The following is a 22,394-nucleotide window of genomic DNA, read 5'->3' as shown; positions in this document are numbered from 1 at the left end:
CGTAAACAGATCAAGCAACTGACAGAATCTATGGATGGAAGGCTTTTGAGTGTCATCGTAAAGAAAGCTGGCTATATTGGTCACTGATTTATTTATTTATTTTTTTTGTTTTTAAATGTCAGAAATGTTTATTTCTAAATTTTGTGTTATATTGGTTTACCTGGTGAAAATACACAAGTGAGATTGGTATATATTTGGTTTTTATTAAGTTGCCTAATAAATCTGCACCGTAATAGTTACCTGCACAAACAGATCCTCCTAAGATAGCCAAATCTAAAAAAAACCACTCCAACTTCCAAAAATATTAAGCTTTAATATTTCAGTCTTTTGGGTTGATTGAGAACATACAGTATTTGTTGTTCAATAATAAAAAGAATCCTCTCAAATACAACTTGCCTAATAATTTTGCACACAGTGTATTACTACAGACTTCCCGCAAGGTATATTTAGACATTGTTGCTGTTATTTCTGTTTCCTACCTATCGCTTTTTGTTTCTGCCGTATGCAGGCATATTTATAAACTCTATTAATTCCGATCTATGGAGCAGTCACAGAAAATCTGTCACACGTGAACATACTCTGATTAAGTTGTCCTACCTGCAGAAACTGGCCTTGTCATGAGGGTGGTCTCCCTCTGACAGCCCTTGTTCTACAGCTGTCAGTCATTGAATAAACCTCTCCTCCAGGACAATCTGCGCTTTAAATCCATAAATCACATAGTTCATGAACCTTATTGCTTATAAACTGAGAGCTTGTTCAGTGTGACAGATGCACTTTAACTGGAAATGCCTCTCGCTTACTGGTGAGGTTTGGAGAGATTATCAACCAGTCCCTAGAGACTGTATAAAATTGGCTCTGTTTGCCATGAAAAGAAAATGTCCATTGGCAGCTTAACCCAGAGAATTGTAGCTAGCGTTGTCCTAAATGATTGTCTGGCTGTCACGCGCAAGCTTTTCCATTTTGTCTAATAAGCTTTTTCCTTCCTGACTTGCGTGAGTCCATTGATCTCCTTCCAGGGTGTAAAGTACAAGGCTCTGTGTACTTGTTTAGCTTCTTGTTTTCTGGCCTTGTAGCCCTGATTGTACCCCCTACATATAGATTCCTGCTCTGTGCACTTGCAGAACCAAAGGTAGCATTTGTTGGCACTGGGTGCGCTGTTTGGATTTATGCCCTGTGAAACGGGTGCATCCTGTCTTTCAGGTATCCCATATGTAATTAAGTAGATATTTCACCGGTGAGAGTTGAACCTTTCCATTTTAAATCATAGTAATCTCTCATTTACAGGGTACATTGGGCAGGTGCCAGTGTTTGTAGAAGTTGTGTTGGCTGGCTGGTGAGATGTAGAACCTTACTTGCATACTTATGGTTAATGTGGGTTAATTATCATTTTATTAGCAGTTTTGTCTTGGAAGAGACAATATTTTATTGTTAAAAGGGTTGTCAACTACACAACCCACCTCTTCTGAATCACTGTTTCTCCCAGAAAAATAACACTACGCATACTGTTGGCCCTTTTCCAGTGGTGTAAGCACTGGGACTTGTGTTATGTTATGTCATGTGATCTCTGCGGCCAATCGGCAGCCGCCGCTTTACTGACCTTCTCCATCAGACATCTGGAAGGAAGTGAAAGCTGTGGCTGTTCAGACCACCTAATTGTGTAAATTGCATGCAAAGGAGGGGTTAGTGTAGCAGTCCTGATTGGCCGCAGGGATTGTATGACATAACGATCTCACATGATCCCCGGGAGAGCCAGTGTCTGTTCTGCTTGAACAGCATCGAAGGTGGGTATAGGTGTTATTTTACTTGGACAACCCCTTCTCAAACCCCATGTTTCCCCGAGTAGTGAACAACCTGTTTAATGCTCTCCAGTCTTCAAGATCAATTTAATTCCTGCAAAAATGTTAGTAATCCTTCGTTAATGTGGGCTTTATGACATAAGATTCTAAAGACTGTGGTAATGCAGTGATATGGAGGCATATGGTTGCATGCACAGGTCCCACCTACCCCAAGAAATGCAGCTTGTAACATGTGTGCCTCTACAAGCACTGTATGCCTATAATGTGGTATGAAAGGGCCTCATATAAACACGATTATGACTTGTCGCACAAGATTTTACTTTCGAGGTGCTGCACAGTAATAATCACATATAATTACTAGAAGTCTGTGAAGCATTCTAAGATTATGTAACGCCTCCTGATTACTTGAGATGCATGCCTGTCCAACCTGTTTTGCCAAACTTCTATGTATACCGCCTGGTTATCACTGATATACGGCTACAGGTTGTAAGCAGGGCTGTGGAGTCGGAGTCGGTGCTCATTTTGGTGGAGTTGAAGTCGGTATAAAATGGACCGACTCCGACTCCTAAAATATATAATAAATTGGGTACAGTAGTTCAATGCAGAATGTGCTGAATATTTTTTCATAGGAATTTGGGAAAGTTATGAAATGTCCTATAAATGACTGTTCTATTCCTGATCTAAGGCTACATTCACACACAGCGTTTTTCCAGCGTTTTTTGAGGATAAGACTTTCAGTTGCAAAAGCAGTAGATCAGCTTTTTAAAAAACCGCATCACCTGAAAGGTTTTTGAGCTCATAGATAATGTTTTCAATAGCAAGAGCAGATTAGAAATCTGCTCTATCTATATATCCATTTATCCATGTCTGTCTATCCATATCATATCTGTACCAAAAAGAATGAAAGCCGGATAGCACACAGACTAACACTCTTTTTTTTTTTTTTTTTAGCATCAGTCAGGTACACCTCATAGCTGCCCAAAAGGACGCCCAGGACAGGCATTGCTCGTCTTCAGTAACATCAACATCAACTGATAGTTGGAATAAATAGACTGCATACATCACCACATCTTCTTAAGGTGCAGGCTTTATTTTCAAGTGTAGGGGTGTGAAGTATGAGGTTCTGCAGCAGCTGAGGTGCGCAGTATGAAATTCTGCGGAACAGTATGAGATTCCCCCCCCCCCCCCCCCCCAGGTTTGATCCAGGCTACGCCCATAGTGTGAATGTAGCCTGAGGATCTAGGCTTTATCTTAGCCGAGATAAGTCATAGTGTGTGTGTGTGTATGTACATATATGTGTGTGTATGTGTGTATATATATATATATATATATATATATATATATATGTATATATATATGTGTATATACATACACAGTACACAGTACAGTCATGGCCAAAAGTTTTGAGAATGACACAAATATTATATTTTCACATGATCTGCTGACCTCTGGTTTTTATGTGTGTTTGTCAGATGTTTTTGTCACATGCAGAAATATAATTGCAATCATATTATGAGTAGCAAAAGGTTATATTGACAGAATGAGTTAATGCAGCAAGTCAATATTTGCAGTGTTGACCCTTCTTCTTCAGGACCTCAGCAATTCTCCCTGGCATGCTCTCAATCAACTTCTGGATCAAATCCTGACTGATAGCAGTCTATTCTTGCAAAATCAATGCTTTTATTTTGTCTGAATTTGAAGGTTTTTGTTTGTCCACCCGTCTCTTGATGATTGACCACAAGTTCTCAATGGGATTAAGATATGGGGAGTTTCCAGGCCATGGTCCCAAAATCTCTGTTTTGTTCCCTGAGCCATTTAGTTATCACCTTTGCTTTATGGCAAGGTGCTCCATCATGTTGAAAAAGGCATTGTTGATCGCCAAACTGCTCTTGGAGGACATTCTGGTACCATTCTTTATTCATGGCTGTGTTTTTAGGCAAGACTGAGAGAGAGCCCATTCCCTTGGCTGAGAAGCAACCCCACACATGAATGGTTTCAGGATGCTTGACAGTTGGCATGAGACAAGACTGGGGGTAGCGCTCACCTGGTCTTCTCCGAATAAGCCGTTTTCCAGATGTCCCAAACAATCGAAAAGGGGATTCATCAGAGAAAATTACTTTACCCCAGTCCTCAGCAGTCCACTCCCTGTACCTCTTGCAGAATATCAGTCTGTCCATGATGTTTTTCCTGGAGAGAAGTGGCTTCTTTGCTGCCCTCCTTGAGACCAGGCCTTGCTCCAAGAGTCTCCGCCTCACAGTGCGTGCAGATGCACTCACACCTGCCTGCTGCCATTCCTGAGCAAGCTCTGCACTGCTGGTAGCCCGATCCCGCAGCTGAAACACTTTTAAGAGACGTCCTGGCGCTTGCTGGTCTTTCTTGGGCGCCCTGGAGCCTTTTTGGCAACAAGGGAACCTCTCTCCTTGAAGTTCTTGATGATGCGATAGATTGTTGACTGAGGTGCAATCTTTCAAGCTGCGATACTCTTCCCTGTTAGGCCATTTTTGTGCAATGCAATGATGACTGCACGTGTTTCTTTAGAGATAACCATGGTTAACAGAAGAGAAACAATGATGCCAAGCACCAGCCTCCTTTTAAAGTGTCCAGTGGTGTCATTCTTAATCATGACAGATTGATCTCCAGCCCTGTCCTCATCAACACCCACACCTGTGTTAATGGAGCAATCACTGAAACGATGTTAGCTGGTCCTTTAAAGGCAGGGCTGCAATGATGTTGAAATGTGTTTTGGGGGATAAAGTTCATTTTCTAGGCAAATATTGACTTTGCAAGTAATTGCTGTTAAGCTGATCACTCTTTATAACATTCTGGAGTATATGCAAATTGCCATTAGAAAAAATGAAGCAGTAGACTTTGTAAAAATTAATATTTGTGTCATTCTCAAAACTTTTGGCCATGACTGTACAGACCAAAACTTTGGACACACCTTCTCAATCAAAGCGTTTTCTTTATTTTCATGACTATAAAAATTGTAGATTCACTCTGAAGGCATCAAAACTATGAATTAACACATGTGGAATTATATAATTAACAAAAAAGTGTGAAACAACTTGAAAATACTGTATGTCTTCTAGGTTCTTCAAAGTAGCCACTTTTTGCTTTGATTTCTGCTTTGCACACTCTTGGCATTCTCTTGATGAGCTTCAAGAGGTAGTCACCGGAAATGGTTTTCTCTTCACAGGTGTGCCCTGTCAGGTTTAATAAGTGGGATTTCTTGCCTTATAAATGAGGTTGGGACCATCAGTTGTGTTGTGCAGAAGTCTGGTGGATACACAGGTGATAGTCCTGCTGAATAGACTGTTAGAATTTGTATTATGGCAAGAAAAAAGCAGCTGAGTAAAGAAAAACGAGTGGCCATCATTACTTTAAAGGGCCTGTCACACTAAGAGATATCGCTAGCAATATCGCTATAACTAGTGACGTTATAGCGATATTGCTAGCGATATCGCTGTGTCTGATACCTACGACCGGCTCCCCCGCTGGTTATCGCTGATCGCGCGAGAACGTTCAGGACTGTTTCTCGTCGTCAGCTTCCTGCGGCGCTTCCTGCTGTGGCGACGCGTGGAGCCGGGCGGGAGGACGCAGGATCGACGCGTCTGACAGGTAAGTAGCGATCCCCGTCCCCAGCGATGTCGCTAGTGAGATCTGCCTGTGTGGCAGCTCACTAGCGACCACTTAGCGATGCACCAGCGATCCTGACAGCGTCATAGCGCTAGTCGGGATCGCTGGTACATCGCTAAGTGTGACAGTACCTTAAGAATTGAAGGTTAGTCAGTCCGAAAAATTGGGAAAACTTTGAAAGTGTCCCCAAGTGCATTGGCAAAAACCATCAAGCGCTACAAAGAAACTGGCTCACATGAGGACCGCCCCAGGAAAGGAAGACCAAGAGTCACCTCTGCTGCGGAGGATAAGTTCATCCTAGTCACCAGCCTCAGAAATCGCAGGTTAACAGCAGCTCAGAATAGAGACCAGGTCAATGCCACACAGAGTTCTAGCAGCAGACACATCTCTACAACAACTGTTAAGAGGAGACTTTGTGCAGCAGGCCTGGTAAAATAGCTGCTAGGAAACCACTGCTAAGGACAGGCCACAAACAGAAGTGACTTGTTTGGGCTAGAGAACACAAGGAATGGACATTAGACCAGTGGAAATCTGTGCTTTCGTCTGATGAGTCCAAATTTGAGATCTTTGGTTCCAACCACCGTGTCTTTGTGCGACGCAGAAAAGGTGAACGGATGGACTCTACATGCCTGGTTCCCACCGTGAAGCATGGAGGAGGTGTGATGGTGTGGGGGTGCTTTGCTGGTGACACTGTTGGGGATTTATTCAAAATTGAAGGCATACTGAACCAGCATGGCTACCACAGCATCTTGCAGCGGCATGCTATTCCATCCGGTTTGTGTTTAGTTGGACCATCATTTATTTTTCAACAGGACAATGGCCTCAAACACACCTCCAGGCTGTGTAAGGGCTATTTGACCAAGAAGGAGAGTGATGGGGTGCTACGCCAGATGACCTGGCCTCCACAGTCACCAGACCTGAACCCAATCGAGATGGTTTGGGGTGAGCTGGACCGCAGAGTGAAGGCAAAAGGGCCAACAAGTGCTAAGCATCTCTGGCAACTCCTTCAAGACTGTTGGAAGACCATTTCTGGTGACTACCACTTGAAGCTCATAAAGAGAATGCCAAGAGTGTGCAAAGCAGTAATCAAAGCAAAAGGTGGCTACTTTGAAGAATCTGGAATATAAGACATATTTTCAGTTGTTTCACACTTTAATTATATAATTCCACATGTGTTAATTCATTGTTTTGATGCCTTCAGATTGAATCTACAATTTTCATAGTCATGAAAATAAAGAAAACTCTTTGAATGAGAAGGTGTGTCCAAACTTTGGTCTGTACCGTATACATGTATACAGTGTATTACATATTTACAATTTATTAGTTTTTTGTGTTCTAAAGTTGTATTCCAATAAATAGATATTATGTTCTATCTAAATATCTTGATTATTGGATCATAGAAATGATTAAATGTCTGATGTTCACATTGTACTACAATAAATTTTTCACTTAAATATAAGCAATATATTTCGGAGTCGGTGTAAGGGAAATTGAGGAGTCGGAGTCGCAGGTTTGGCTTACCGACTCCACAGCTCTGGTTGTAAGGGTGTGTGCACATGATCAGGAATGGCTCAGGATTTGATGCAGGTGAAATCTGCACCAAATCTGCATCTGAGGTCACTGGCAGGTCACCTGCATTTTTGCTGCTTTTTTCCATTGCATGCGTTTTTTTGTCACTTGAAATAAAGCTAATTGAAAGGTGGCTTCTGGGAAGGAAAAAAAAAAGTGATTTCCAGTTTGCAGCTATATTGTGGTATGTTCCCATGGTCAGTAAACGCTGCGGGTTGGATTCTGCATACATCTGCAGCGTCCAACCTGCAGCGTCAAGCTGTTACAGCATAGTGGATGGGATTTCAAGACATCCCATGCCCACTATGTGTGCACCAATGCCTGCGGCTCACCCACAGAGAAGGACATGCGGTGCGTCTTTCCAGACTGCAGCATGTCAATTTAAGTAGCTGTGTAAATTACCCATTCACTACCATTAGATGCAGTAAAACCGCATTATCTTCTTAGTCACATGTGTATTAAGTGCGGGAACGCAGCTTACTATGCATTTGTACTAATTTACATAATGGTGAATCTTGTGACACAGCAGTATGTACACGACACAGGAAGTGGAGGAAAGCAGCACGGTGCCTTAGTGGTTAGCACTGCAGCCTTGCAGTGCTGGAGGCTGGAGTCCTGAGTTCAAATCCCACCAAAGACAACTTCTGCAAGTAGTTTGTATGTTCTCCCCGTGTTTGTGTGGGTTTCCCCCGGGTACTCTGGTTTCCTCACACGTTCTAAAGACATACTGATAGGGAATTTAGATTGTTAGCCCCTTGGGAGACAGCGATGATGTGTGCAAACTGTAAAGCGCTGCGGAATATGTTAGGGCTATATAAAAAAAAAAATCAAAAGATTATTATTATTATAAAGCACAACGAGAGGTCCCCTCCTTTTTAATAAATAAATTTTTAAAAAAATAGCGTAGGGTCCCCCGATATTTGTTAACCAGCCAGAGTAAAGCATACTACTGGGACTGGTATTTCAGGCTGGTAAGGATCCAATATCCATGAACCTTACCAGCCTGATAATATCAGGCCGCAGCAGTCTGCTTACCTTGCATGGTTAGCAAAAATGGTGGGATCCCCTCCAAAAAAACAGGGTCCCCCTATTTGTTAACCAGCCTAGGAAAAAGCAGACAGCTGCGGCCTCGTATTCTCAGGATGGCGAGGCCCATGGATTTTGGCCCTCACCAGCCTAAAAATAGAAGCCCGCAGCAGCCTCACAACTGCTGGCACTTTACCCGGCTCTTCCCAGTTGCCCTGTAGCGATGGCAAGTGGGGTAATATTTGTGGGGTTGATGTCACCTTTCTATTGTCTGGTGGCATCAAGCCCACGGCTTAGTAATGGAGAAGCATCTATAAGACACCCATCCATTAATAATCCTATAGTTACATGGTAAATAAAGACACAGCCAAAAATAAAGTCTTTTACTTGAAATAATGACAGACTCCTTTAATAGATCTTAATTAAACCATACTTACTGCATCGCCTATTCCGCCGACACCCTCATTCTCCTGTAAAATAAATAAAATAAAAAAGCAACAATATACCATACCTGTCCGCTGAGAAGATATACATATTGTCACACGACGTATCCAGCCCTGCTACATTTGGTTGCCTTTGGCTGAACGGTGGCATTATACACATGTGACTAAGAAGATAATGCGGTTTTACCACATCTTATGATAGTGAATGAGTAAATTATGTAGCGGAGAAGGAGCGTCTCCACTACATAAATTGACATGCTGTGGTCTGGAAAGACGCGCTATACTTCCGTCTCCGCAGGAATGCCGGAGGCATCTGTGCATGCAATAGTGGAGATTGGATTTCATGAAATCCCATCCACTATGCTGTAACATCTGTGGGTTTGACGCTGTGGAGGTACGGAGCAACCAACCCGCAACGTTTACTGACCGTGGGAACATACCCTAAGAGTCTGAGATGGTTCCTGCTGATATTGGCATTAGGCCGGGATCACACTGCCGTGTGTGATGCGAGAAACTCGCACGAGTCTCTCGCATCAACACCCGGCGCTCAGGACCGGAGCTGCGGCTGCATAGAAATACATGCAGCAGCAGCTCCGATCCTGAGTGCCGGCGGCAGCGCTGGTTGTTGATGCAAGAGACTCGTGCGAGTTTCTCGCATCACACATGGTAATGTGATCCCGGCCTTACTTGTATTATGCACCTAAAAAAAGAACCTGTCACCAGGGGAAAAGTTGTCGCTCTTCTTTTATTCTTGCTGCTCCCCTGAGTATTCCTTATTTGTTTTGTTAAATTCACCATACAGTTCCAGAGAGATTGGCATTTTTATACTATTTACTAGGGTGTGTGTCTTTAGGCTGATTTGCATAATTATTCTCTGAGCACCGCCCTTTTGTATGGACCGTAAAAGCAGCACTAAATTAAAAATAAAACCTCTCTGGAACTGGATGTCAGATTAAAAAACAACCAAACAAAAAAAAGACATAATTTTCTGGAAAGCATCGTGTATAAAGGAGCAAAAACTGGCCACTCTTGAACTTGTGACAGGTCCTCTGAATTTCAATGTGTCCATTCTTTGTTTTCAGTGCCAGAATTTTCTGGCAGTGGTTTATTTCCTATTGTGAACACATGCCCATTTGGCCAATTTGAGCATGAAAATGGATATGAGGAAGGGAAGAGGAATGCCAGTGCTCAGCCAGCTGGTATCTTTGGTATATTGGCACTTAACTGGCCATATAAACACATAATGAAAGCTACAGTGCCATGTCCGCTGATGGACCTGGGGGAAGTATATGACACATGGGTTTAGTGAACACCAAACATACAGGTAATGCCACTATAAGAAGGGAGTCAGTCATCAGATTTTACCCCTAGACCTTTCTCACTGTTATGTATGCCCTGACAAAGATCTTTGTAAATGTATATCCATTAATCCTCTTTGATGATGGATCCCAGTTCTGTATACTAATGTCATATACAGACCTTCCATGGCTTCTGTAGATTTATCACTTATACAGCCCATGTACTGTTGAATGACGTTGCTCCTAGGGGACTTCTCTCGATCTGTACGTGCTGTGATCCCACCATGAAGAAAAACAAACTGCTTGTGCTAGTTCTCTCTGCATGGGCATGTTGGCAACTAAATTTTTTTTTTTTTAAACTTTTTTTTTTTTCTGCAGAGAGTAACTTGCCAATGAATGATGTGGTGGATTTACCTACTAGAATGGTTTCATACGTCCATGCGACTGAAAACCTGATGCAGTGGTTAGGCCTGGTGATCCGAACCGTACACGGTCCATGTGAAAGCAGCCTTGTACAGGCTGAAAACCCATTCACAAGGTTCCATTATTGCCTGAATGGCTATGCATCATTGCCCAGTGTAAGCCTGTGCAGGGATTGCACAGCTCTTCTGTAAATAGGGACAATAATGGAAGCTGTGGGGAGTGACTGACTGTATATAAACCCAATATGTGCAGAATGGAAATGAGCTCCGTGTGACCCTGTATCGTCAGTTAGTGTTCGTTATGAGCAAAGTATCTGTCAGTGTAAATAGCCAACAAAAGGACATTTTTCGGACAGGTAGATTAATCTCCTTCAGGTGCCACTCTTCTGGTTCTATTCACAAACTAGATGGCAGTATGAAGCCGCTCATCCCGCTTGCCAATATATCTGTAAGTTTGGATATCTTGAATATTATTTTATAGTCACTCTACCTGTTAGGGCACATCTGTCATTTTAGCCATTCTTTTATCTCATATCTCTTGCCGAAACCCGAATGGATCCCATACCATTCTCGTAGTCACACATTGTCAATGGTGCACCAGGAAACTTTTTTGGCATATCAGACCAATGTTGTAGATCAATTTAGTGGTCAAAATCCACTGAAAAGAGACAAAAATGGAAATGATGTTTTTGCCAAGAAATGTTAATTAACCTTTGGTGGAAGTCATCATCTTATTGCTGCACACATTCAGGTTATTGAGTGAACTTTTCCCAGAAAGGTCCAGACCTTGCTGTGGGTGTTGTGTGCAGAGTCCTGTAGCTGCCTGGAAATTTCCTTAATGACGGCCTAGTCTCTGTGACTGAATCTAATTAATGTATGACATGCTGGCCGTGCCTGCCCTCTGAAGCCAGAGCAAATCCGCTAGATCAATTGCTTGTCTCCTTTGAACTCTGCTTCCTAGTCAGACTAGGCACTTCATCATGAAGATGATAGCTCTTTTACCCAGCCCTCTAATGACCAGAATAGAGTGGAAAGCTCGCCCTGTTGTTCATGCTATAGCATTGTAAGGCAGGCACCACCTTGGGCACTGGATCAACAAGTGCTACTGCTATATTTTTCATGAAAAAAAAAATCACCTTTGCTGCACTAATGTCTTTTAAAGCATGGGTTACTCAATCTGGGTGAAGCGAGATGCTCCATTACTGATCCATATGTGGGATCGTAGTTTTCCTCTAGCACTGATGGGAAATCTGCAGGCTGGGAAGGTCCCTGTGCATGTATAGGCAGATATGCCACTGAGACGTGTTTAACCTGCAGTGAATTTATTGCCCACACACAGAACCTTGTAGTAATTAATAGTATGTGTATTTTTCTGTGCAGGTTAAGAATGCCACAAATCAGATTGTTATGAACTGTGCGGACATTGACATCATCACGGCTTCATATGCCCCAGAAGGAGATGAAGGTAAGTTACTGAAAGGGTTTATCCGATTCCAACACATAGATGACCTCTCTATCAGATCATTGTGGATCCCACACCCGGCACCCCTACAGATCAGCTGTTATGTTTCTCCAGCGGCCATCTGATGTACAGTACTTATATATCTTGAATGTAAATGCTGCTGTTGGAGAATATAGCTGATTGTTGGTAGTGCTGGGTGTTGGACCACTACCGATAGGATATTGATGAGCTGTTCTCATGTAATGTGTTGTGATCGGTCAACATCTTTAAGGATTCTCTAACCTAATGGTTCTGAGTGTTAGTTGTTACTAGTTTAGTCGTATTAACCCCTTTCTGACATCTGACATACTATCCCGTCCACGGTACCCGGGCCCCTATGACCGGGGATGGGATAGTACGTCATCGCGATCAGCAGTTTTCCCCTGGGGGGAGCGCCACTAGTTAACCCCTTTAGTGAACCCCTTAAAAAATAAAAAACAAAACAAAAAAACAAAGCAAAAAATAATGCTTTATCATACCACCGAACAAAAAGTGCAATAACGCGCGATCAAAAAGACGAATGTAAATAATTATCGTACTGCTGAAAGCGTCATCTTGTTCCGCAAGAAACGAGCTGCCACACAGCATCATCAGCGAAAAAAATATAAAAGTTGTAGCTCGCAGAATAAAGTGGTGCAAAAATTATTTTTTTATATAAAATTGTTTTCATTGCATAAAAAGCGCCAAAACATAAAAAAAAATGACATAAATGAGGTATCGTTGTAATCGCACTGACCCGAAGAATAAAACCGCTTTATCAATTTTACCACACGCGGAACGGTGTAAACGCACCCCCCAAAAGAAATTCATGAAACGCTGGTTTTTGTTCATTCTGTGTCCCAAAAATCGGAATAAAAAGTGATCAAAAAATGTCACGTGCCCAAAAATGGTACCAATAAAAACGTCAACTCGTCCCGCAAAAAATAATACCTCGCATACCTTGGTGGGTCAAAATATGGAAAACTATTTAGTATTTTTACAATAAAGCGTCTTAGCGTATGACAGCTGCCAAACATAAAAACCCGCCGTAAATAGTAAATCAAACTCCCCTTTATCACCCCTTTAGTTAGGGGAAAAATAATAAATTAAAAAAAAATGTATTTATTTCCATTTTCCCATTAGGGCTAGGGCTGAGATTAGGGTTAGGGGTGTGTTGGGGTTAGGGTTGAAGTTAGAATTGGGGGGGGTTTCCACTGTTTAGGCACATCAGGTGCTCTCCAAACGCAACATGGTGTCTGATCTCAGTCCCAGCCAATTCTGCGTTGAAGTCAAACGGTGCTCCTTCCCTTCCAAGCACTGCCCTGCGCCCAAACAGTGGTTTACCCCCCATATATGGGGTATCCGCCTACTCAGGACAAATTCCCCAACAACTTTTGGGTCCAATTTCTCCTGTTACCCTTGGGAAAATAAAAAAATTGGGGACCAAAAGATCATGTTTGTGACTCAGACCTAGGATGGGTATGCAGATTTTGAGCTGCCCTAAAATAGCTGGGGAAGCTGGATTTCCAGATTTTAAAAAATATTTTCAGGCTTCAGCACTGGGACATCTTGTCGATTGGCATTTTCAATATTCGCCAAAGCAATGGGTTAATATCGAACAGGAAGGGGTGGGGGTGCCGCTGAAACATCTTCCTTGGCTTGCTGCCTCTGATGCCCTGGCGATGGAGGGTTTGATGGAGATGACTAAGGGTACACTTAAAGTCTGGAATGCAATCAGGAAAAAACACTGTTTCCCCAATACAATCAGTCCCCTCACTTCACTTTTTTTAACCCATCTTTCCCTGCTGGATATATGCGTGGATCTTTCTTGGGCTGGAGGGCGGTGGAGGATACCCGTCTTGCACAGGTGATGGAGGACGGTAAATTACCGGCTTTTACTACATTGCAGGATAGGTCACCCCCCGGGAGATTGTTGTGGATGGAATACCTACAGTTGCAGTCATTTTTGTCTCCTCAGGGGTCGGCGCCTCTATCACATTATGTACTCTCTCCTTTCGAGACGTTGTTTATGCAGGAATCTCCCCCTGATCATAAGGTGTCCATGCTTTACAGTTACTTGGCTGGGGAAAATTCCTCAGAGAAGTTGAATTATCAACATTTATGGGAAAGAGAGTTGGGGTTAACTATACCCTCCAAAGGCAGGGAAACGAGTTTCTTATTCACACACATAATGGTAACTGCGTGTTATGCGCAGGAGAAAATACTGTTTGAGTAATGGGCCTAAGGTCCGGTGGGGTGGATCCGGATTGGCGCTGGGGATTGCTTAGAGAGCAGTGTTGAACGTATACTTTCTTTCCCTATACCTTCCCATCCCTTTCCTTTCCCCTGTCCTTCTCTCTTCCTCCCCCCCCCTCCATTCTTTTTTCTCTTTCATGTACATGTTTGCTATCCCTCCATTTTTTTTCATTTCCTTGTCCATATCGTCTTTTTTATTTTGTTATTGGTTTTATAGTAGCATGGATCCTTTAGGGGTCTTTAACATTGATGCTTATAATGTGCATTCTGACATCAGATGTATAGTTGTTGGAGTATTATTGAGTCAGTTTGAGATTGTTAGTGCGGACTGATATGTTCAACATGTTCAAACACTACTGATTCTAGTTCTTTAATGTTTTATATGTTGATATATTATTGTCTTTTCTGAAAACAATAAAGAGATTAAAATAAAAGATGTTTGTGGAAAAAATGATTTTTCTCCTTCGTCTCATTGGGGGACACAGGTACTGTGGGTGTATGATACCGCCATCTGGAGGCTGACACTAGGCAAACATAAGGTTAGCTCCTCCCCCGCCGTATACACCCTCGCCCTGATTGCTGGCGGAAGCCAGTTTTTTGCTTAGTGTCTATGGAGGCACACTTCTGGTCTTTTTTCTCCAGACTTTTTTTTCCATGAAGATTAGCCAGGGGCAACGGATCCTATTGAAAGGGTCCGATTTCCCCAAACCATGAACGGGCGAGCACGTGTCGAGTATCGTCTTCACGTATCCTTTCCCGCACCGTGGGACAAATCTGGGCAATTTCCCCAGAATTTGTTATTTTAGTTTGCTTTTTTCTTTTCTTTATTTTTTCTAAGAAGATCAGACAGGTGCAGCGGATCCTATTGAAAGGGTCCGATTTCCCCAAACCAACAACGGGCGAGCACGTGCGAGTGTCCCTCCGTGTATCCTTTCGCGCGACGTGGGACATGATGCCGGACCTAGCCCTGATCACCCCTAGGTAGAGAAACCATGGGCTATTCAGAGGCACAAGACGGTACGAGCTGCCCCCACTGCTCCACCAACGCAAGACGGAGGTGCTGCAAGGAGGCGGACAGTCCCTCTCATTGGCTGATGCTGGACGGAGTTAGGGTGCCTGCACCGTCCAGGATCCCCACACCACCGCTCCCTGTTTTGGTTGGTCGTGATCCCTGAAGGGCCTACCTGGAGTCGTCTGAATGAAGTGGACTTGAAGGTACAGGTCATACGGGGGGCTCCTGGGCAGCAGCGGTGTGTGTTCCCCTGAGGCCCTCCTCGATTCCATAGTGGGGCCAGGAGTAGTGGCGCTTTCGCCGTCATCACCGCCGCGACGCGCGCGTTCGCCGCCGGCGGTGGTGAAAAATTTAGCCCCCGGCCTTGGTCAGTGTTAGGCCGCGGCGGAAGTACCGCCCTCGGTGCGTGGCGTCACTTCCGGCGGCCCGCTCCTTGGAGCCTGGGCGGGCGCCGGATAAATCCAGGCCCCGGCTTCAGTGCGGGGTAGACCGCGACCAGGGAAGAGGTCGGCTTGCCCCACGGAGGCTCAGAGGAGGTCGGGGCTGCGGCGCGCAGTCGGGGGATGCAGGTCAGGTGAGTGCAGCTTCGCTGCGGAGGCCTCTAAACACCAAGGGGGCCCCTCCTCCCCCACCCCTCCCTCTCATTGAAGTTAAAAAATGTGTGTGTATAATATATATATATATATATATATATGTATGTATGTATGTATGTATGTATGTATGTATGTATGTGTGTGTGTGTGTGTGTGTATAGATAGATAGATATATAGATATATATATATATATATAGATATATATATATAGATATATGTGTGTATGTATATATATTATACACACACACGCCTGGCAGGCACGATATGGCCAGGAAAGGGAAGACGCACACTTTTCTCTACGCTGCATGCACTTCTTGTAGGGCTCCGTTTCCACGAGCGCAGGACGCCAAATTGTTTGAGGCCTGCGACTCCGAACGTGCCCAGAAGCCTCCCCCGGCGACTGAATCCAGAGAGCTGAATCCTCCGGAATGGGCACTATCATTGTCCCAGTCTATGGCTTCGCTTACAAAGGCGATCGAGTCCCTTCACGCCCCAAAGGGGGGCAAGGATAGTGACTCGCTTATCTGGGAGGGGTCCTCCACCTCACAGGAACCTTCGGCCTGCAGGGGCCGCTCCCATGCCAGACAGGGGCGAAGGAAACGAACCCGCACGAGGTCTCCCGGTCTATCTGGTGCCGCGGCATCGGGGGAGTTCAGTGTCACGCTCCCCTTCACCAGCGAGCGAGCAGAGTTTGGATCGTGACTCAGACAAGCCACTTGATCTAGATACCTCGGGGTGTCGGGAGACAGTGGACAGCCTCATTGAAGCTGTCAAATCAGACCCTGGGAACTAAAGATAGTGCTACCTTGGCCGTGGGCCATAAGGTAGCCTTTAAGCGGGCCAGGCAACCACATAGTGTTTGGCACTCACCCAGAATTTGAGGACATAGTGCAGCGCCACAGACAACGCCCAGATAGGCGCTTCTCGGGCCAGGAGACTATAGAGGCAAGATACCCATTTGCCCCGGAACTCTGTAAGAAATGGGCAGAATCCCCAGTGGTGGACCCGCCAGTATCGCGCCTGGCCTCGAAGTCTTTGTTGTTGGTGCCTAGCGGTTCGTCCATTAAGGACTCCGCGGATCGGCTCGATCAGTTTTTGAGGCATCGGGGTCGGCGCTCGCCCCCTCGTTCGCGGCGACGTGGGTAGCCAAAGCCATGATGTCATGGTCAGAGTCTTTGAATAAGGCCTTGGATAGAGGCCTACCTGCTGAGGTGTCTGAGGTCGCAAGTCATATTGCTATGGCTGGAGACTACTTAATGCTTTTTTGGATGCGGCTAATCGTGCGGCATTTGCAGCGGCTAACGCGGTAGCCATTAGGAGAGCCCTCTGGTTGAGGACTTGGCGAGCCGATTCAATTTCCAAGAAGTCCTTGACTTCCTTGCCATATCAGGGAGGCCGCCTGTTTGGGGAAAAGCTGGATCAGCTCATCTCTGATGCGACAGGAGGAAAAAGCTGCTTCCTCCCGCAGCAAAAGGTGAAACAGCCTTTTCACCAGATCCCGACACGTTTTCGAGCTTTTCGCAACACCGGATGGATGGCAGCAGCCAGTTCGGCCGGCCCACCTCGCTCCAACCAGGATAGGGAGCGACAGGTTTCATATAGACCCATTCCGGTGGGAAGGATGCGCGCTCACCAGCCCAGGTCGAGAGGAGCCAGGGCCCAGAGACCCTCAGCCAAATGACTCCTAGCCTCCTAGGTAGGCGACATCAGCAAGGTGGGGGGCCGCCTGCTCTTTTTTCGTCATATCTGGGCCGAGGTAGCACACGACTTATGGGTGGCGGAACTGGTGACTTCAGGGTACAAAATAGAGCTTATCAGGTACCCTCCAACACGGTTTTTTTCTCTCCCGACTTCCCAAGGTGAAGCCCCGGGCAAAGGCGCTGCTAGGGGCCATCAATTCACTCCAAAACAACGGAGTCATTGTTCCCGTACCAGAGCACGAGAAAGCTCAGGGTTTTTATTCCAGTCTGTTTGCAGTCCCCAAAAAGGACGGGGGACAGTCAGGCCGATTTTGGACCTGAAGCTCCTAAACAGGTTCATCAGGGTCAAACATTTCAGGATGGAATCTCTCCGCTCAGTTATATCAGCCATGGAGCAGGGAGAGTACTTGGCCTCGATCCCCTGCACGTTCCCATTTTTCCCTCGCAACAAAAGTTTCTTCGGTTTACCATCAATGGTCGACACTTTCAATTTGCAGCACTCCCATTCGGGATAGCCACCACCCCCAGAGTGTTCACAAAGGTGATGGCAGTCGTATTGGCCATCTTACACTCGCGGGGCATAGTCGTCTTGCCATACTTAGACGTCCTCTTGGTGAAGGGTCCCTCATTTCGGGCATGCAAGGAGAATGTCAGCATTACGCTGGATACACTCTCCCGCTTAGGTTGGTTGGTCAACAGGAAGAAATCATCTCTGGTCCCAGCTCGGAGGATTGCTTTTCTGGGAATGATCTTCGATACCTCCCGAGGGTTGGTAATTCTCCCTCGAAATAAAGCCCTAGCGCTCCGGCAAGGAGTCCAGAATCTCCAGCAGCCAGTCCCTCACACCATTCGGTTTGGGATGAGGATACTAGGGAAGATGGTGGCAGCAATGGAAGCAATTCCGTTTGCCCAATTTCATCTTCGACCCCTACAGCACGCTCTCTTGTCAGCATGGGACAATAACCCGTTCACCCTCGATCAGCGGTGCCGGCTGTCCTCTTAGGTCTGGCAATCACTAGAGTGGTTGACGACCAGATCCTCCCTTCAGGGGAAGCCGTTTCCCCCAGACCACTGGCTAGTGGTCACGACCGACGCCAGTCTCCCCGGCTGGGGAGCAGTTTTTCGCCATCACACGGCCCAGGGCCAGTGGTCACAACAGGAAGCTCGTCTCCCGATAACTTGTTGGAAAGCATTTTCAGCACCTCCTAGCAGGACGGCCCATTCGGATACAGTCGGAAAAATGGCGACTGCCAGAGCGCCCAGATCTACTGCACCAGGGCCCGATCTTCCACCCAAACTCAGGGGCCCTGTGTTTGACGGCATGGCCGTTGAATCTTGGATTCTAACTCAAGCAGGGTTTGAGTGTGAGGTGGTCGCTACAATGGTTAGCGCCAGGAAACCGACCTTGGTGAAAATCTACCACCACACCTGGGAAGTTTTCTTCACTTGGTGCAGAGAGCGGGGTTGTTCGCCCCTGACATTCTCTATTCCCAACATCTTGGCATTTCTTCAATCAGGCCTAGACTCAGGGCTGGCCCCGAGCTCCCTTAGGAGACAGATATCGGCGTTGTCCATCCTTTTCCAGCGAAAGATTGCTACTAATATACAGGTAAAGACTTTCATCCAGGGAGTCTCTCATCTAGTACCTTCCTATAAGGTGCCGATGGACACCTGGGACCTTAACCTGGTTCTCAGTGTTCTGCAGGAAGCGCCTTTTGAGTCGCTACAGGATATTTCCTTATCGTTCCTCTCTTGGAAGGTGGTATTTTTGGTAGCCATTACCTCCATTAGGCGAGTTCCAGAGTTTGTGGCGCTGTCTTGCAGAGCTCCTTTTCTCATTTTCCACAAGGATAAAGTGGTGCTTAGACCAGCTCCCCCCTTTCTGCCGAAAGTCGTGTCCTCATTCCACATTAATGAGGATATTGTTTTGCCCTCGTTCTGTCCGGCACCGGTGCATCGCGTAGAAAAGGCTCTTCACGCGCTGGACCTGGTGAGAGCACTCAGGAGGTACGTGTCGTGGACGGCACCTTTTCGCCAGACAGATACGCTGTTTGTGCTACCTGAAGGGCGCAGGAGGGGACTCGCTGCCTCAAGATCGACCATAGCCAGATGGATCTGTTTAACAATTCAGGAAGCCTATCGCATCAGAGGTGCGCCGGTTCCATCAGGGATCAAAGCACATTCTACTCGGGCAGTGGGCGCCTCTTGGGCGCTTCGGAGGAACAGGTATGCAAAGCAGCAACCTGGTCCAGCCTGCACATGTTTACTAAACATTACAATGTCCATACTCAGACTTCGGCGGATGCAAACCTGGGTAGAAGGATTCTCCAAGCAGCGGGGGAGCACCTTTAAACAAGAGGTGCATGTAGCTTGGATCGGTGAGTCAATTTGCCACCCAGGGACTGCTTTAGGACGTCCCACAGTACCTGTGTCCCCCAATGAGACAAAGGAGAAACATGGATTTTTGTGAGTACTCACCATAAAATCCTTTTCTCCGAGACGCTCATTGGGGGACACAGCACCCACCCTGTTAGCCAAGTTGGCTCTTGTTTAATTAATGTGTATTTCTTTTGTGAATGTCAGGGTGGTTTTTCCTTCTGAGACATATTGTTTTCTGCATTAAGGCTGATTGTTATTGTTCTCCTACTGCTTTTGCACTAAACTGGCTTCCTCCCGCAATCAGGGCGAGGGTGTATACTGCGGGGGAGGAGCTAACCTTGTGTTGTTTGCCTAGTGTCAGCCTCCAGATGGCGGTAGCATACACTCAGTACCTGTGTCCCCCAATGAGCATCTCGGAGAAAAGGATTTTACGGTGAGTACTCACAAAAATCCATGTTTTTATTTTCACGCCCAGGGGGTATGAACTTCTGTGAAGCACTTGGGGGTTCAAAGTTCTCACCACACATCTAGATAAGTTCCTTGGGGTGTCTAGTTTCCAAAATGGGGTCACTTGTGGGGGGTTTCCACAGTTTAGGCACATCAGGGGCTCTCCAAAGGCAACATGACACCTACAGACCATTCCATCAAAGTCTGCATTCCAAAACGTCACTACTTCCCTTCCGAGCCCCGACGTGTGCCCATACAGTAGTTTTCTCCCACATATGGGATATCTGCGTACTCAAGACAAATTGGACAACAACTTTTAGGGTCCAATTTCTCCTGTTACCCTGGGAAAAATAAAAAAATTGGGGACTAAAAGATCATGTTTGTGGAAAAAATGATTTTTTTTATGTTCACGCCTGGGCGTTATAAACTTCTGTGAAGCACTTGGGGGCTCAAAGTGCTCACCACACATGTAGATAAGTTCCTTGGAGGGTCTAGTTTCCAAAATGGTGTCATTTATGGGGGGTTTCCACTGTTTTGGCACATCAAAGGCTTTCAAAGCATGGCGTGCGATCTCAATTCCAGCCAAAATAGTCAAATGGCGCTGCCTCCCTTCCAAGCTCTGCTATGCGCCGAAACAGTGGTTCCACCCTACATATCAGGTATCGGCGTACTCCGGACAAATTGCACAATAACTTTTGCAGTCCAATTTCTCCTGTTACCCTTGGTAAAATAAAAAAAATTGGACCTGAATTAATTTTTTTTTTATGTGGAAAAAAAAGTTAAATGTTCAATTTTTTTTTTTAAACTTTCAAAAAATTCCTGTGAAGCTCCTGAAGGGTTAATAAACTTCTTGAATGTGGTTTTGAGCACCTTGAGGGGTGCAGTTTTTAGAATGGTGTCACTTTTGGGTATCATATAGACCCCTCAAAGTGACTTCAAATGTGATGTGGTCCCTAAAAATAAAATGGTGTTGTAAAAATGAGAAATCGCTGGTGAACTTTTAACCCTTATAACTTCCTAACAAAAAAAAATTTTGGTTCCAAAATTGTGCTGATGTAAAGTAAACATATGGGAAATGATACTTAAGTTTTTTGAGTGCCATATCTCTGTGATTTAAGGGCATAAAAATTCAAAGTTGGGAAATTGCTTAATTTTCAAAATTTTCGCCAAACTTCCCTTTTCTCACATACGCAAGTTACCTCAATGAAATTTTATCACTAACATGAAGTACAGTATGTCACGAGAAAACAATGTCAGAATCACCGGGATCCATAGACGCTTTCCAGTGTTATTACCTCCTAAAGGGACAGTGGTCAGAATTGTAAAAAATGGCCCGGTCATGAACGTGCAAACCACCCTTGGGGGTTAAGGGGTTACACATTACTGAGGAGCAGCAGTGACGCAGTCTGTAACTGCGGCAACGTGGGATTTGATCACAAATTGACCCGATTGTTACAGGGCATTTGTCAGCACAGAATGACTTTTCAAGCCAAGTGCAAGCGCCTGTGCACCCTTGGCAGGGCTAAAAATTTAAATACACCTTCCCATCTGCTTGTTGTCCCTCTATCTCCATCCTCCTCTTCTTTGATTGACAGCTGTGGCTTCATAGAGCCAGAGATGGGTGAAAATAGATGGAAAGCAAGCAGGTGATAAGATGCAATTAAATGTTTGGACCCGCTATGATGCACCAACAATTCCTTTGATCTCTGTGTAGTTTACTGGGAAATTGCAGTTGTTACCCACAAAACTGCATGATCATGAAGTCCTCTTTTAAAACTGCGCATATTTTGCTGTAAAGTCTCTCATTGATGCGGTTGGTGATAACATGAGGTAGACAAATGTGTCTATTCCCAGCCTAAGAGAATTGGATCGATTATTTTAATGACGCTCGGCTCAGTCTGATCAGAGCTTATTTTATCCATCTTTTCTATTGTCTGAGTCCACGTAAATCGAACTGCACTCGGATGACTTGTGTGGTTGCACGTGATCCGATTTGCAGAGCCAAAGAGCATGCTGCAATTTATTTTTTCTCATGCCAAATTGGCATTGGAAAAAAAATGCAAATCAGCCATTCCCCATAGTATACCATAAAATATTTCATGGGAGAATTTCAGCATAAATTGAAATGCTTCAGATTTAAAACCAGCCAACAGCTCCTTTTTTTTTTTTTTTTTTTTTTTTCCTGTGGGGTGTGGTTGGGATTCGGTACAATCTTGCCCACTTTGCCTGACATTTTGTGACGATTTTTCTGCCCCATACCAGAAAATCTGCAGCGTATTCACCATGTATAACATATACGATAGCTGTAACTTCTATGGACTCGCGGTTATCATCTTG

At 45.1% G+C, this 22,394-nt stretch overlaps 1 protein-coding gene across 1 annotated transcript in view; it reads left to right on the top strand.

Annotated features, from left to right (window-relative positions):
- The window catches only part of NPEPPS (aminopeptidase puromycin sensitive), a 95,641-nt gene that overhangs the window by 11,752 nt on the left and 61,495 nt on the right, over positions 1-22,394 (top strand). The window contains exon 2 of the mRNA XM_073572477.1: positions 11,571-11,655. Coding sequence (XP_073428578.1) covers positions 11,571-11,655 — 85 coding nt within the window. The remainder of the gene's footprint in view (positions 1-11,570; positions 11,656-22,394) is intronic.

The sequence above is a fragment of the Dendrobates tinctorius genome, unplaced genomic scaffold, assembly GCF_039654945.1.
Source record: "Dendrobates tinctorius isolate UK_male_01 unplaced genomic scaffold, ASM3965494v1 ptg000032l, whole genome shotgun sequence".
In the NCBI taxonomy this organism is placed as follows: Eukaryota; Metazoa; Chordata; class Amphibia; order Anura; family Dendrobatidae; genus Dendrobates; species Dendrobates tinctorius.
Note: the sequence above shows the minus strand (reverse complement) of the source record. Positions and strands in the feature narration are given on the sequence as shown.